At 58.1% G+C, this 15,019-nt stretch overlaps 1 protein-coding gene across 1 annotated transcript; it reads right to left on the minus strand.

Moving 5' to 3' along the window:
- On the minus strand, nt 1-5,783 carry TNFRSF13B (tumor necrosis factor receptor superfamily member 13B). Its single transcript, XM_014936290.1, has 5 exons — nt 5,761-5,783; nt 3,058-3,198; nt 2,104-2,220; nt 1,279-1,527; nt 1-286 (listed from the first exon to the last, which is right to left on the minus strand). Exons 2-5 carry the CDS (start codon nt 3,194-3,196, stop codon nt 12-14), a joined length of 780 nt encoding a protein of 259 aa, XP_014791776.1. The 5' UTR covers nt 3,197-3,198; nt 5,761-5,783; the 3' UTR covers nt 1-11.
- Between the last annotated feature and the right edge of the window lie 9,236 nt (nt 5,784-15,019).

Genomic DNA, 15,019 nt, shown 5'->3' on the forward strand with positions numbered 1-15,019 from the left:
ATTCTGTGTGGTCACGCCATGGGTGTCTTCTCTTGTGAAGGAGAACATATGATTTTGAAGTGGCCATCGTCAGGACTGGGAATGGTCCCAGCGCTGCCCGTGCTGCATATCCCGGTGTGAGAGGGAGCAGCCCTTTCCCCGATGTGGTAGGAGGTGCTGTGGCATGATTTGGTCTCTTGAACAGCAGAGCCATGTCCAGGGAAGCAGAAGCCACAGGTTTCCACTGGCTCTGGGACCCTGCTGCCGGTGGATCCATCACCAACGCTGCCTGCTTCCACCAGACGATCTGCAAATAAACCATGTGCATTAACTTAAGGGTTTTTGGGAGTCCTTCTAACCTCTGTGGGCTGGACATGAGCTGTCAGAGGGCTCTGCTCCATCATCTGAGACCTGATAAGCAGGGTTTGGCCAGGGGTATTGAAAAGCACACAGGAAATCTCTTTGAACCTGGCGGCTTCCCTGAAAAGTGGAACATTCAATGCCACCGTGTCCTTCGGCCAAAGCAGGGAGGGATGGCTTGAGTTATGGTTCTGCTGGAGCGACTCTGAGCTACGCACCAGCTCGTGGGCTTTTTCTTTGTGATTTTTGACATCCACCACGACTGGCTTTGAGGTGTATGTACATAAACATGTGTGTATATACGTAAATAGGTGAGCAAACCTTTTTATTTCTAAAGGCAGGTGAGGAGCAGAGGGAGAATAAAACCATCTTTTTTTACTATGTTGACTTACTGCATGTTATCCTTTCCCTATCTTTTCTCCCTAAAGCAAAGATTTTGTGAAGTCCCTCTGGTTCCAGCGTTTGATGCCACAGGGTGATTCAGAGGAGCAGTTGCATCATGAGCATCTTTGAAGGAGCAGGTAGTTACCGTGGTTCTTGCCAGGCAGCAGCTCGCCCCAAAGAAGCCCCAGGTGATGGAACCCAGAGCTGCAATTGCCATGAAAGCCCTTCCTTGGGCAGGTGGATTGCTTCAGAAGAGGGTTGGCTTTTGGTGACTCCACCTCACCATGGCTCAGCCTCTGGATGGAGATGGAGAGCTGTGGGTTGACAGCAGCGAGAAGCTCTGCCAGTGACTTTGCAAGAGAGACTGAGAAGAGGGTTATGGTGGAGAATTGGGGCTCCTCTTCCCAGCTCAGGTTGGACCACATTGCACATCGCTGGCTTTGCTCTTCCTCCCCACCCTCTTATGACCTGGCCCTGCTTTTTGTCCCCCCCCTAGTCGTACCACCCACAAGCTCCCCATCCTCTCCCAGTCCCCCCAGTACAGCCAGCACTCACCTTTAGAGGAGTCCTCCCTGCGGTGGCAGGTCCCAGGGCTGGCTTGGCAGGAGACCACCTCTCCCTTCCTCCGCAGGTGGGTCCAGCCCAGGAGCAGGGAGCAGAGGAGGGCGCAGAGGCAGAGCCCCAGCAGCAGGTACACCACCAGCCATGGCTCCTGCTCCACGCAGGTCTTCTGCTCCAGCACAGCCTCCGGGGACAAGGCCGTGTCCAGGGCTGCAGCCGGAGGTGGGGTGGCCACCAGGGTACCTGCTGTGGGCCAGGCAGAGATGGGTGTGCTTAGAGACCCCTCGGGGACACAACTTCACACTATTGACCCTTTGTGTTAATGGCACTTGTGCACTCGGCTTGGAAAGAATTTGAAAGCAACTATGCACCACCTCTCTTGGCTTGCATTTCTCTTCCATGGTGAAGTGGAGGAGACCACTTCCCTCCAGCCCCCCCCTTCTTCCTTCTCCAGTGCTCACGGCTCAACCCCAACATGGGACTTGTAGATCTCAGGGGAAAATAGCCCTTCCCCTCCTGCTCCCCCTTCCCGAGGGCTCGAAGTAGCCCAGCAAAGGGGGGAATGTGACTGCCCCCCCAGCCCCAGCTGGTAGAGCTGAAGGACATGTGGTGAAAAGGGAAAATGCACTGTGTGATGGAGAAAACAGGAGAGAGACAGACACCCTGGCTTTCTTTTCCCTGGTCCCAGTGAAATGGCAGCTCTCACAACCCCCAGGATGGAGAGAGGGGGTTTGCTGCTCCTGTCCCAGCTTCCCTCCCCCAACCTGGCTCCTCTCCCAGCCCCACATCCCACTCCCCCTGCCCTCCCACCAGCCTTACCTTCGCAGGACGGGGCGCATTGCTTTGGGTGCTGCCCGCAGATCGTGGTGCAGTTGATGCATTTTTTCAGGAGCTCGTCGTAGTAGAAGCCAGGTTTCCTGTTGCAGTCCATGGACTCTGCGAGAGGGGAGGGAGACGAACACAGTGTCCTGAGCGTGTCCTCCTCCTCCTCCCCTGTCATTTGAGCACGAAGCTTCCAAACCACTGCCTTCCCACCGCCCCGCGTGCCTGGGTCACACGAGGACGTGCCTGTGGCCACCCTGAAGGAGCTCACAGCTCAGATGGGCACAGGGTGAGCCCTGTGGATTGCAATAAGTGTTGACAACCTCTCTGGGGCTGGCAGGGTGACAGATCCATGGGACTTGCAGTGCTGTTTGGCCGTAGGATGGATACTGGGGAAAGGCATCAGCTGGTGGCTCTGTGGGGAGGGGAGGGTACCCAGCCAGGCGTGAGCAGCTGTACCCATCTGCGACACCTCCTGTTGCTGCTCTTAGAGCTGTTGCCACCCTGGGACGTTTGGGACACACCAAAACCTTCCTGAGCGCTGGCTCAGGACGCTGGGAATGGTTTGGGTGTAAAGTGTGTCCATCTCCCTCGTCCCCACCTGTTACTGCTGCACCTTGGTGCCTGCCCCAGCACAGGGCAAACGTACAGCTTGAGTTTATAATTACCCACGTCAAATGAGCCTGATGTGTCTGGAGACCCTGCCTTTGGAGGGTGGGGTGTCACCGATGGGGGATGTGAGCGTTGACCACGGCTGGGAAGTTGTCACGTTCCCCGGCATGTTTGGCTTGAAGCTCAGTTGAGCTGAGCTGGATCAGAACCTGCCCTGTGGTTCATCCCAGGGTCTGATCTCCCCTCCCAGCTTTGCCCCATCATTGCCCACTCCATCTAAGGAGAGCCCCACAGGTAACAACAGCCCCACGGTGCCCCCCGACACCCCCCGGGACTCACCGCACAGGACAGCACACCTCCTCACTGTGGGCCAGCCGCAGACGAGGCTGCAGGGGATGCACTGGTAAACGAGGGTGTCCCAGTACTGCTGGTCGGTGCAGTTGTTCATGGCATCCCACCCGAGGTGTGTCCCATCCATGGCTGCGGAATGGAAGGTGAGTAGGTATGGGGTGGCCACCACCAGAATCCCTGTGGCCACCTCATCCCTTTGCAAGGGCTGGGACCTCTTGCAGGAGAGGGCTGTGACCCAGACCTCTCTGGTCCTTGGTTTAGGCAAGAGCATACAGCAAAATCAGGTCTTTTAAGCTCTTCAAGTTATAGCCCTACATGAGTGTGTCCTGTGCCAGTCCCTGGGGACACCCAGGAGACCACCCTGGCTTATAGGTGGCCCTGTGCTGCACCCTGATGGTGTGGGGACACACAGGATTGCCTGTGGGAGTGAGAGCAGGGGGAACTGCTCCTGTCTTTATGTGCTTTTCTGGAAATAACAGAAAGAAGACCAGAATGGCCACTGTCAAAGTCTTCTGAAACTATTTTTAATTCTGGAAACTTCTGAATTCCTCTGTGGCATCGGGGTTCGTGTCACCCTGTGCGTAATTTCTGACATCACAACAGTGCTCTGGCATCATAACGAAACCCGATTTTGATATGTAAAACTCCTCTGAGCAGTAGGAGGAGGGAGGTCTCTCTGGGAGAGCTTTAAGCACTGGTTGAACCAGCTCCAGCCGGGATGCCCGGGGGTGGACACGCTCCTGCCAGGATCCCTGTGTCCCATCCTCCTGCCGTGGTGAGCCCTGTGCCTGCGCGGGCTGATGCAATGCCAAAGGCACAGGAGCGAGACATCAGCAGTGCTGCAAAAATCTAGCCAACAACTCACAGTTTTAAGAATTAGGTTGCTAATGAGCTTTTACTTATTAGCAGAGGAATTATTTGTGCCTGTCCCCATCGTTGGGTGGCTGCATATCTCTGGCTGCAGCCTCACCTGTGCCACCTCAGGGTTTGGCCTTGGAGGCAACCCGAGGGATGGTCTGGGTCCACCTCGGCTGTGCCGTCCCACAAGCCTGGTTTGGTCTGTGGTGAGCACACCCCAGCATCTGCAGGAAGCTCTAAGCAGGGTTTGGCCCCGGAGGAAACCTGAGGGATGGTCTGGGTCCACCTCGGCTGTGCCGTCCCACAAGCCTGGTTTGGTCTGTGGTGAGCACACCCCAGCATCTGCAGGAAGCTCTAACCCATCACGAGGGCGGCCGCGGTGGAAATGTGCCGTTTGGTGACCGAGAGGGCTGGTGGGCGACCGCATCCCTCCGCGCAGCCCTGCCGGCAGCCACAGCTGTTTCCTGCCGGGGCTGACAGCACCCAAAAGGTTTAAAACCCCCCGACGCCGCAGCACTGCAGCAGCCACCGTGTGCCCAAAGGCTGCACCTTACCTTGGCTGGAGCTGTTGCAAAGTCAAACTTTGCTTTTTATATAGAAACCCCCCCTTTTTACATAGAAAACCCCTCTCTCTAGTAGGTGGGACTGCAGCAGTGGGGCGCTTTGTATGTCCCTCTGTCCTGTTGTCACCCACACAGCTCCTTCCCTGCAGAGGGGCTGGAGATGGGCTCCCTCCACTGCCTGCTGTGAACTGGCTCCTTCCTGGGGCAGCACGTGGAAAGCCCCCCCCTGGTTCTCAGGAATAAATCCACTCTGCACAGGGATGCTGGCCTTATAGTCCCAGTTGTTCAATTAACATTGCTATAAAATTAAATAATTACTTTCTATTGAGCTGACTGAAGACATTCCCCAGGGCAGAGCGAGGCTCAGGCTGGCGTTCTTCTCAGATGCTCTTTGAAGATATTTTTTTACCCAAAGAGAAGAAAGAGAAGCCCCCCACAGATGGTGGTGAGCCCTGGGGATGGTGATGAGCCCTGGGGATGGTGGTGAGCCTGATCACCCCTGAGCTACAGTGGGGTTTCACATGGGGTAACTGCATGGGAAATGGAGATTTGGGGGCTGCATCTAAGCCTGGGGGCTGCAGACGGGGCACCTCCTTCCCCTCTGCTGCATGGACAGGTCCAAGATGGGTGTTTGGCCCCAAATCTGGGACAAATCCTGCCCGATGGCTGAGCTCTGCCCTCCAAGGAGCCTCCAAGGTGCTCCTGGCGTGGTCCAGCCAGGCTTTGCAGCCACAGGGCTCCTTCCCCTCTGCTGCACGGGCAGGTCCAAGATGGGTGTTTGGCCCCATCTGGGACAAATCCTGCCCGATGGCTGAGCTCTGCCCTCCAAGGAGCCTCCAAGGTGCTCCTGGCGTGGTCCAGCCAGGCTTTGCAGCCACAGGTTTTCCAGTAGAGCCGGCTGCATCTCCCCCTCATCCCCTGCACCCACCAGGGACCAGCACCCCAAACTCCCCTACAGACCCCTCATCCAAAGTATTAAGCGACCACTTCATCTCCAGCCCCATGACACTAATCATAGAACCATAGAATGGTTTGGGTTGGGACCCCTCATCCAAAGCATTAAGCGACCTCTTCTTTTCCAGCCCCATGACACTAATCATCTTCAGCAGGGTGGAAACCCTTTGTGGTGGCTCTGCTCCTCCAGCGAGAGCCTGGGGAGACCCTCCACTCCCCACCAGCACTCTGGAAATATCGCTGTGGCCCCAAACTCTGCCACAGACAAGCCCCTCACCCCCATGTCCCTACGCAGCCCCTCCGTGGGGTCACTCACGTTTGACTCTCCCGCGGCGTCTAGTCCCCTTGGGCTCCTGCCATCGCACGGCGAGCTCCAGCCCCGAGCCCGCGCATTGCTCGGGAGGTTTATTATTAGAGATAGATTTGATTAATGCCTGGGCTCTGCGTTTCCTGGGGTTTCCCCTTATCCCTTCGATGCAAATCTGCCGCACGCACGGCGCCTTGCATTGGCTCGCTGGGCGTCCCTGGGCTCGGGGGACGGGGACGGAGGGAGGCACCCAGCGAGGAGGGGTGTCCTGGGACAGGCGGCCACGTTGCAGAGGGGCTTGCAGGGGTGGGGGGTCTGCAGCCCCTACCCTTGCATTGTCTGGCTGCAGGGGGGGGGGGTTTCTTCTGCAGAGAAGGATGTTTTGCTCGGGAAAGAGCTCTCCTGGGTCAGGAGAGCCGGTGGGAGACCCGGCGGGTTATTGCTTTCCCAGGATTTGCCGGGAAGGAGCAGCTGTGTCAGAGCAAGAGGCCATGCAGCCCCAGGGGATGCTGCAGGTGAAAAGAAAGAAGTACCCCTTGCCAGGGGTCTCTGTCACAGCCAGTATACCCCCATGGGTGACATCCCACTGATGCCACACAGCCTCTGGCCGGGACCGAGCATCTCTCTGTGCTCCTGACTTCCCTGCCCGCAGGATGCTCAGCTCACTCCACTGGCCTGTCTCCTGCTCATGGCATGTAAAGCATCTCCTGGGCCCTGATAAGATGCTTTAAACACCACTTTTCTCTAGTTCCTCGGAGGCAGGAGGGTTGCTGGAGGGCTACGCTGTGCTGTGCTGCCCTACTCGGGCAACGGAGGTCCCGCCTGGGCTCAGAGCCCGGCGCTGCCCTCGCTGCCAGCACTGGAGGTGCATGAAGCATTAATGACACTGCTCGGTTTTCACAGAGGGAAAGAGCTACCTCTGTGCTGCTGGCAGCCTCCAGGAGTACAGCTGTATATTTATTTTTAGATCTCACCTCACCCTGCAAGTGGAATGGGCTTGATCAGCGAACCCGAGACAGAGCAGCCAAAGGCAGCACCCCCGGGGCTGCCTCCAAGGTGGGGCTCTGACCCCACCATGGTGTTGGCACCATCTCCCCTTGCTCAGCCAGGGTAGGAGGGAACAGGCTCTGACCACCACCCTGGCTTCCCCGGTGCCTCCAACCAGCAATATACCCCACATAGATCTGGCCGGTGGCACGATGCTCCGTAGGGAATGTCTGGTGAAAGCAAAGTTGTACTGTCCAGTTACTGGTTTCCCCCTTATCCACTGGCAGGGCGGCCATTTCTGGAGGTTTCTCCCCCTATCCCATAGAGGTGCTGGGGATGGTTGTGCTGTGGCCATGACAGTGGCCATGACCTTGCCCCCTTGCGTGGCAGGACAGTGACTCAGCTCAGCCCGGTGGGACCTTTCTGCAGAAGCAGCTGAAGTGGGAAGGAAGAAGCAATACCTGTTACTTTCTATAAACATCAGCGGGGCAGCGTCAAGGTTTTTTCCATTCAGTTCAAAAACTCCTACTTTGTGCTTACCCTGGCAACCGAGAGAGACCAAAAGGCCACTTGCAGGGTGCACCACTCTGTGTCCATTGCAGGGACACCGGAGGCTGGACCCGCTCACAGGGAACAAAGCCCAAAGCAGAGAAACCCAGCACATCTGAGGCTGGATGTGGCCCATTGTGTCCCAGCCCCTGTGGGAGGGAGGGAACCAGCATCTGCACCACCCCATGGACCACAGGGCTTGGAGAGAAGGCTGGGAGGGGAGGACCACCATGGTCACAGGGACACTGCGGCAGCGATGCATGTTGTAGCTCTGATGTGCATCTGATGTAAGGGATGGGACCATCACAGGGCTTGAGTCTCCTGCCGGGAAGACCTGTGGAGGGTCCTGGGAGGGAGGGGGAAGGCAGAGGCATAGCCAAAAAAGATGGGTTGCGTGGTGCAAGGGTTTGGGGGAAAAATATGCCTTTGCACGTAGTTGCTGGCCACCCATGTGCAGGCTCGTCCCACTGGTGCTGCGCCCTGAGCAGATGTCAGAGCTAAAGCTGACGGGAAAGGAAATAGTGATTTTGGTGTTGTCTGTGCTGCGTGAGTGGGGCAGAGCGTGTCCCTGGAGCCACGGCCCCAGCCCTGCGCTCCGGCTCTCGGGGTTTTGCAGGGGAAACCTGCCTCTGTAAATAGCAGTGGGAGACTTGCAGTTTCCACCCTGGTGTGCCCTCAAGAGGGAAGTGAGAAGCACTTTGTCCCTCCTCGCTGAGCAGAGATCAGGCAATGAGAGTTTGGCTTTAAAATTCTCAGTGGGTGCTGTGACCGGAGGGAGCCCCATGTCCTCAGCCATGCGCCCCAACAGCCTGACCCTCTGTGCCCCAAGTGCTATCACCCCCTCCCTCAGCCTCCCAAGACCGTGTGTGGCTCTTAAGCACCTCCATACAGGCAGGGGCTGATGACCTGCCCTGCCTGGGGTTGTCCTTGTGCTCTGGGACACCAGCAGGGATCAGGCAGCAGCTGCCAGGACCTTCTTCTGGGTTAAACCCTTCCTTTGCTGTGTGCCACTGGTGGGAGAGCATTGATCAGCTGTTCCCCATGTGTCCCCCCAGTGTGGTACACCCTTCTGCATCCCCCAGCATCCCCTCTACATCCCCCTGCATCATTTTCCATCCTCCAGCATCCATCTGCGGGTGGCTCCAGAGATGCCACAGTCAATTTGGGGTAAGAGAACCCAATTTTGTCCCAATAATAAAATCTTTTTTCTCTTCTGGGCTCTTGCCCCAGTGGCATCGCTGCGAGGAGAGCTGCAGGTGACAGGCAGACAGGGTGGATAATGTTTGACTCTGAAAATGTTGGGGGGATGCCTCTCCTTCCCTCTGAGCAGCTTTGCTGGGATATTTTCCCCCCACCTCTCCTCAGCCCCTCTGCTCTTTGGAGTCCCCGTGCTCGGGCAGGGCTGGGCCACCTTGGCCAAGGCATTTGCTCGCACACGTGCTCCCTTTGGGACCCGAAACGAGGGGCCGCGGGGGTAGGAAGGAGAAGAGGAGTCATTTTGGGTCGAAACCGGCAACTGGGAGGCCAGGCTGAGAACAGATGTCTCTGAAGACTCATTTCTTTCACCCTAATTCCCTGTGGGCACGTGCACTTGAATGCATTGGGGTCAGGATGGGCACGTCCCCTGTGCTGTCCTCAGTGACCTGCCACCGCCACCGATTCCTCGTGGTGAAATGGCAGAGCTGCTCCGTGACCAAAACCACGAGGTTTTTGGTGCAAGCAGCCACCGTTCCCTGTTTTTTTGGTGCGGGCAGGTGCCTGGCCTGGTGCGTGGTGGCACATCAGTGAGTGGTGACACCCTGGGTGCAGAACCTGTGTCCACACACAGCTGAGGAGCCACGGCCACACCGTGACCATCCCGCTTGTGAAGAACCACCACGGGACGTTTGCGACCGTGGCTGGAGCATCCCTGCCTGCAACGCCGTAGCCCAGCCGAGGCAGCAAGGATGCTGCACCCCAGTTCATCCCCAGTCCCCCCCGACTCCTGCAGCCCGTGGGGGACCCATCCTGCACCAGGATGCTGAGTCCTCAGCCGTGCTCCCGGCTGTTTGGGTCTCTCCCCAGGAGATGGCACCCTTGGCCAGCCCAGCCTGCCTCCCTGCTGGGTGCCCTGGCTACCTTCACATCCTCCAGCTGGCCACACTGGCCCTGCCTTTGCCCAGCATGGTCATGGTCTCTGTGCCAGGGAGGATGCCCCACAGATTGGCTCTGTTTCCACCGGCCCCAAGGTGAAGTCTGTGCCAGGGAGGATGCTGCCCCACAGGTTGGCTCTGTTTCCACCGGCCCCAAGGTGAAGGTGGGGTTCAGGTGCCCCCCACGCTGCTCCGTTCCTCCCTTTCCCCCACTGTCCCGTCCTGCCACTGCCCCATGGGGCTGCAGTGGGGCATCACCCCAAGGATGCTCAGCACACACTGGTGCCTGGGCACTTTGGCAGCCCCCATGCAGTGGGGTCTGCCCCCTCGCAGTGGTTGTGCTGGGGGGCTGTGGGTGAACCCCGGGGCGAGACAGGCTCCAGGGTGTGCATCATGGGTGACGCTGCAAGACCAACCTTGCCAAAACCCAGTGCAGATGAGAAGAGGGAAGCATTACTGAAAACCAGGCTGTGTTCAGGGCCAGCTCCCCAAACCCAGTAGCCAACTGGAGAGGAAGGACAGCAGGACGGGGAAAGACCTGGCTTGGCTGAGGGTTGGCACAGAAACGAAGATAAAACCCTATAAATGCCTAACGAAGGGGCAGGGAAAGGAGGCTTCAGCGCCAGGGAAGCGTGCTGAGGTGTAAAGCGTGGGTGGCAGATAAGGAAAATGAGTCAAAGAGCAATCTTTGGCCAGAGGAGCTGATCGGATGACAGGGTGTTTTTAACTCCTCATATCCCACCTCCGACATCGCTGGATCTTCTCGCAACGAGAGGCGTTTCTGGCCGGACCCCGGCGGGAAGGGGCTCGCAGGCTGCCGAGGAGCTCTGCTGTTAATTTTTAACACTAAAAACCCTGGGGAAATTCCAGAGGGCTGGAGGGCGGCCAGTGGGAGTCTAATATTTAAAAGGGATAAAAGGGCTGACCCTGGGAATTACAGACCAGGTAGACGGATCGCAGTGCCTGGGCAAATTATGGGCTGGGTAATTGGGGATACTGTCAGCCAAAAATTAGAAGCTAAAAATATAATTAAGGTCGTTAGCTTGGTTTCATGGATGGCAGCTCCTGTCAAGTGAGTCGGCTTTGGTTTTTGGCATGACTCTGGGCTGGCTGATAAAGCTAATTGTGCTGCTGCATTATAATGGGTTTCTCCAAAGTATTTAATTTACGGCCATGTGACATTTTCGTTTGTAAAACTTGCATTATATGGAGTCAGCAGAGCAGACATCCGACGGCTGTGGCTGGCAACTCAGGGGGAGGTGGCCAAGGGGGCTAGTGATGGAGGAAGCTGGATGGGACATTACTTGTAGCAGGGATGCTGGGGCTGGCGGTGAGAGGGAGCAGCCGGTCCCCTCGCAGGAGGATCCGCTCTGCCCGGCTGAACAGGCAAAGCCCAGCCAAAAGATTAGGGGAGGGGGGCACGTGTGGGAACAAAAGAGCTGGATTTTTCCCTGCTAAAGCCCGGCGAGGTCCAATGGCAGGAAGCAGCCATGGAACCCCGTCACCGATAACCCGACCGGGAGTGTAATTAACCATTGGCCCAATTTTAGGAGAAGGGTATGAACTCACAGGCGTTTGGCGTCTCTGGACAAGAGGAAATCTCTGCTCGGTGGGACGTGATTTAATGTGGCTTCTGGGACAAGCTCAGGCCTCTCTGTGTGTGTGAGTATCCAGCAAAGGAAAAGGCTGCGCTGGACCAACCCCATGGTCTTGTCCAGCCCCATGGGAGCTGCATCCTCCTCTCTGGGCTGCAGTTGAGCGCTGTGGATTTTCCCCAGTGGATAATTTTGTGTCCTTCTATTTTTCCCAATGGGAAAATTGGGCACAGGTCGGGCAGGGCACAGAGACAGTAACTGGGTCAGCCTGGGGAGCTTCACTTCCATCCATGAGGGGTGTTTTTCACCCCCATACAGATTTCTAACCTGTGGGATTCATCCCCATTAGATACAAGGTCGCTTGAGGGGCATCCAAGCCTCCCCTGGCCAGTGGCTCCCCTGCCAGATATTCCCCAGGCAGGGCAGGGCAAGGGGGGCTCTGGACCCCCCCACACCTGGCCGGGCTGTCTCTAGGGGTTGCATCCAGCCCCTCATGGCGTGGACTTCACCTGGTGCAGGGCAGGAGGAGGGGAATCCTCGCAGGCGCTGCTGGGTCCCAGCCTGGATCCAGTGGGGATCCCAGGGCCTGCTGGCTTTAAACCTTGAATCCTGCCCTCTCCCCTGGGCATCCATCCGTCTGGCTCCACCGTAATGATGGTGAGGCGGTGGCGCAGAGAGATTAAATGACTTGCCCAAGGTCCTGCAGGGAGTGATGGCCACCCAGGAGGAGCACCCGGCCATCCTGCTCCTGCCCCAGTGACACCCGGCCCTGCAGGAAAAGGTGCTGCGTCACATCTTCACCTGAAAAATGATGCACAGGCCACACACCCCACATCCCAGTGACATCCTCAGGAAGGGAGGAGATGGATGGTCCTGGTGGGACCTCCACCCCACAGTGGGGAGCGGGTGCTGCTGTCCTCTCGCCGGTGGGGTTTGGTGCCACCAAACCCTTTCCTGGAGCAGGAGGGTTTCGCCGATGCCCATCCCAGGACGGTGTGACTAACACCTTCTGGTTTGCAGCTTGTTTACCTGGTGCTGGGGCTTCGGTGTGGATCGCTGACTCACTGCAGCGCCTTCCCCCCCCTTTCCCCCCCGCCACCGCAGCTCCCTGACGAATACTTTCCATTTTCCCATTACTTTAATTGCCCTTGTTTGAGAAAACTGCTCCAGACTGGCTCTGGGCTGAGGAGACCTGTTACACATGGCTGCCCCAACCGGGTATCCCCATGGTGAGGGTGATGGGGGGACGGTGGGGTGGGCACCCGTGGGGGACCTCGGTGCCATGGTTGTGCCGGGGCCTGGGGTGTGGGGAGGGTCATTGTCGGGGAGTTTTCGGCAGCGGTGGCACACGTCGAACGTGGCACACGGGCGGCCGGCGGCGCACGGACGCTGGCTCCGGCGGGGCTGAATGCAGCTCGACAGGTTTGCGGAGAGGCCCGTCCCGTTCAGCTGGATTTTTGGAGAGGCTGGAGCCAGCACCGGCACCAGCCGCTTCCCGCGAGGCGCTGCCGGCTCCGGTGGGGCTGTGCGTGGTGCCGGGTCGTGGCCCCCCCAGCCACGCTGTGGCTCGGCCATGTCAGCCCATAGCACGGGAGATGCCATCCCTGGCCCTCACCATGCTCTGTGCCCCCGGCTTTTTTGGGGGTGGACAGTGCCCCATGGTGCTGGGGAAGGGCAGACCCTTCACTTCTGGAGGGTGCCCTCAGCCTGAGGGTCCCTGCTTCATCTCTTTGCGTATCAATACGAGGGGACACACTCTGGTCACCCCTGTCCCCATGTCCCCCTGCTCCCCACTCAAATCCCTTGGGAGACGAGCACAGGAGCACAGGAGGATGCTGCGTGCAGGGGACCTCGTGTTGGCCACATGTTGTGCCTCTGCCAGCCCACGGGGGCCACCAAGTAGGTGGCAAAGGTCCAGGGACCATGGGGGACAGCAGGTAGAGGTGCCTGAGGAGCTGCAGAGGAGATCTTTGATGGAAAAAATAAAATTCTGGGCATCTCTGGGACCTGTGGTATGCAGGGCACGGCAGGTCCTCAGCAAGGGATGTGGTAGGGAATAATCCAACCAGATTGGGGATGGAGGAAGGGAGGAAAAGGGGATCAGGGCAAGAGAAGACCTCATCAGGAAAATCATCCACCCTTCTCTGAATAGCCGGAGTTCAGCAGTCACGTGTCAGGTGAACCCTGGACCCACGGCGAGGGCATCAGGGTCTGTAAATCCCAGAGGGAAAAATCCTCCCTCCCCAGGGAAGGGCCGTGCTGCTTTTACAACATTAGGGTCAAGGGAAAGGTGAGAAAATCCACCCAAACTAGTGACGGGGATAGCGGGGTGGGGAAATGGTGGCCACCCTTCAGCCTGTGTGTCCCTCCCGGGAGCATCATGTGGGCTGCCCAGGCAGCCAGTGCAGGGTCAGGCGAGGGTGCAGTCCCCTTTTTTAATTTTATCTCTTTTATTTATTGGGTTTTTAGTTGCTGTGGCACCGGTGTGGGAGCAGGGTCGCCCCACAGCTCCACTGTCCCATCCCAATCCGTGGCACGCCGGCACAGTGTGTGCTCCGAGCGGCGATGGCAGGAGGGAGAGAGAGATGATTAAAGCAGCCTTTGATGAAGGGAAAAAAAAATATTAATAAACAAGCAGGCAATTGTACTGGTCTTTATTTACTCCAGGATGACAGCACGGAGCCAGCGTGGCGAGGCCGCCGAGGCCGGGCCCCACATCAAACGATGGGGCAGCGCCGGGTGCGAGGGGACCGCGTCGCCGCCTCTTCTCCGACGGGTTTTTCCTGGTCCCCAACAAACCCGGGAAGGTCGGCGTGGCTGTTCCCTAATAGCAGGGCCCCATCCCACGCTAGCGGGGGATACTGGGGTGAGTGGGACACACTGGCGTCCCAACCTGGTGGGACGTGCGTTTTGGAGGTGACAATGGGCACACTCCTGCCGTCACCACGCTGCGGGGCTGGTGTTGTCACCTCTCTCCAGCCCTGGTGATGCTCCGCTGAGGTCCCTGCTCTGGCTCTTCCCTGGGCAGAATTCGGGATGGGAGAGTAAAACCAGAGCCAGTGTGTGCCCGCGGGTGGGTCCCTTGGTCACCCCCAGGGATGGAGGCGGGAGGCCAAATCCGCACCCTCGCTCCAGGTCCTTATCGCCCGGTCGGGTGTATTTACCGGCCGGTGCTGCCGGTTTCCACCGGATAAAAATGCACTGGACAAACAGAGGAGTTCCCTGCCGGCCCCGGGGCGGTGGCACCCCCGTCCCCTGCCTTGTCCCACTGGGTCCCCAGCACCACAAGTTGCACGGCTGCAGGAGGGGCATGATTTTAAGGGTTTTGATGGGTCTTTTTGGTCTGATCAATGCTTATAAATACTTAAAGGGTGGGTGTCAGGATGATGGGGCTGGTCTTTTTTCAGTGGTGCCCAGGGATGGGACAAGAGGAAATGGGCACAAACTTGAATATAAGAAGTTCCACCTAAACATGAGGAGGAACTTCTTCGCTTTGAGGGTGGCAGAGCCCTGGAAGAGGCTGCCCAGGGAGGTGGTGGAGTCTCCTTCTCTGGAGACATTCAAACCCCGCCTGGATGTGTTCCTGTGGAGCCTTCTCTGGGTGGACCTGCTCTGGCAGGGGGTTGGAATAGATGATCTCCAGAGGTCCCTTCCAACCCCATGTGATTCTATGTTTTTCCCACACCCCCATCCCTGCCAAATTTGGGTGTCCAAACAGGTGATGAACCCCATCCCACGTGCCCACCTGAAACAGGGTCAGGGCTGTGCTCGAGGTCAGGGTTAATGGGGTCAGTGTCACCCTCAGGGCCGTGTCACCATGGCACCCTCCGAGATCCCCCCTGGGGGGGGGAGACCTGCACCCTGGGGCACCCCTCTGCCGGGGGAAGGCTGTGGGGGTGCAAACCCCACACCTTACACCCTGTGCCCACCCCGCTGGGTGGCCAGGAGAGACCTGGGCTGTGCACGGGGCTGTATGGTGGGGGGGTCACTGTGCTATATGGGGGG

The sequence above is a fragment of the Calidris pugnax genome, unplaced genomic scaffold, assembly GCF_001431845.1.
Source record: "Calidris pugnax isolate Ruff unplaced genomic scaffold, ASM143184v1 scaffold17, whole genome shotgun sequence".
Taxonomy (NCBI): Eukaryota; Metazoa; Chordata; class Aves; order Charadriiformes; family Scolopacidae; genus Calidris; species Calidris pugnax.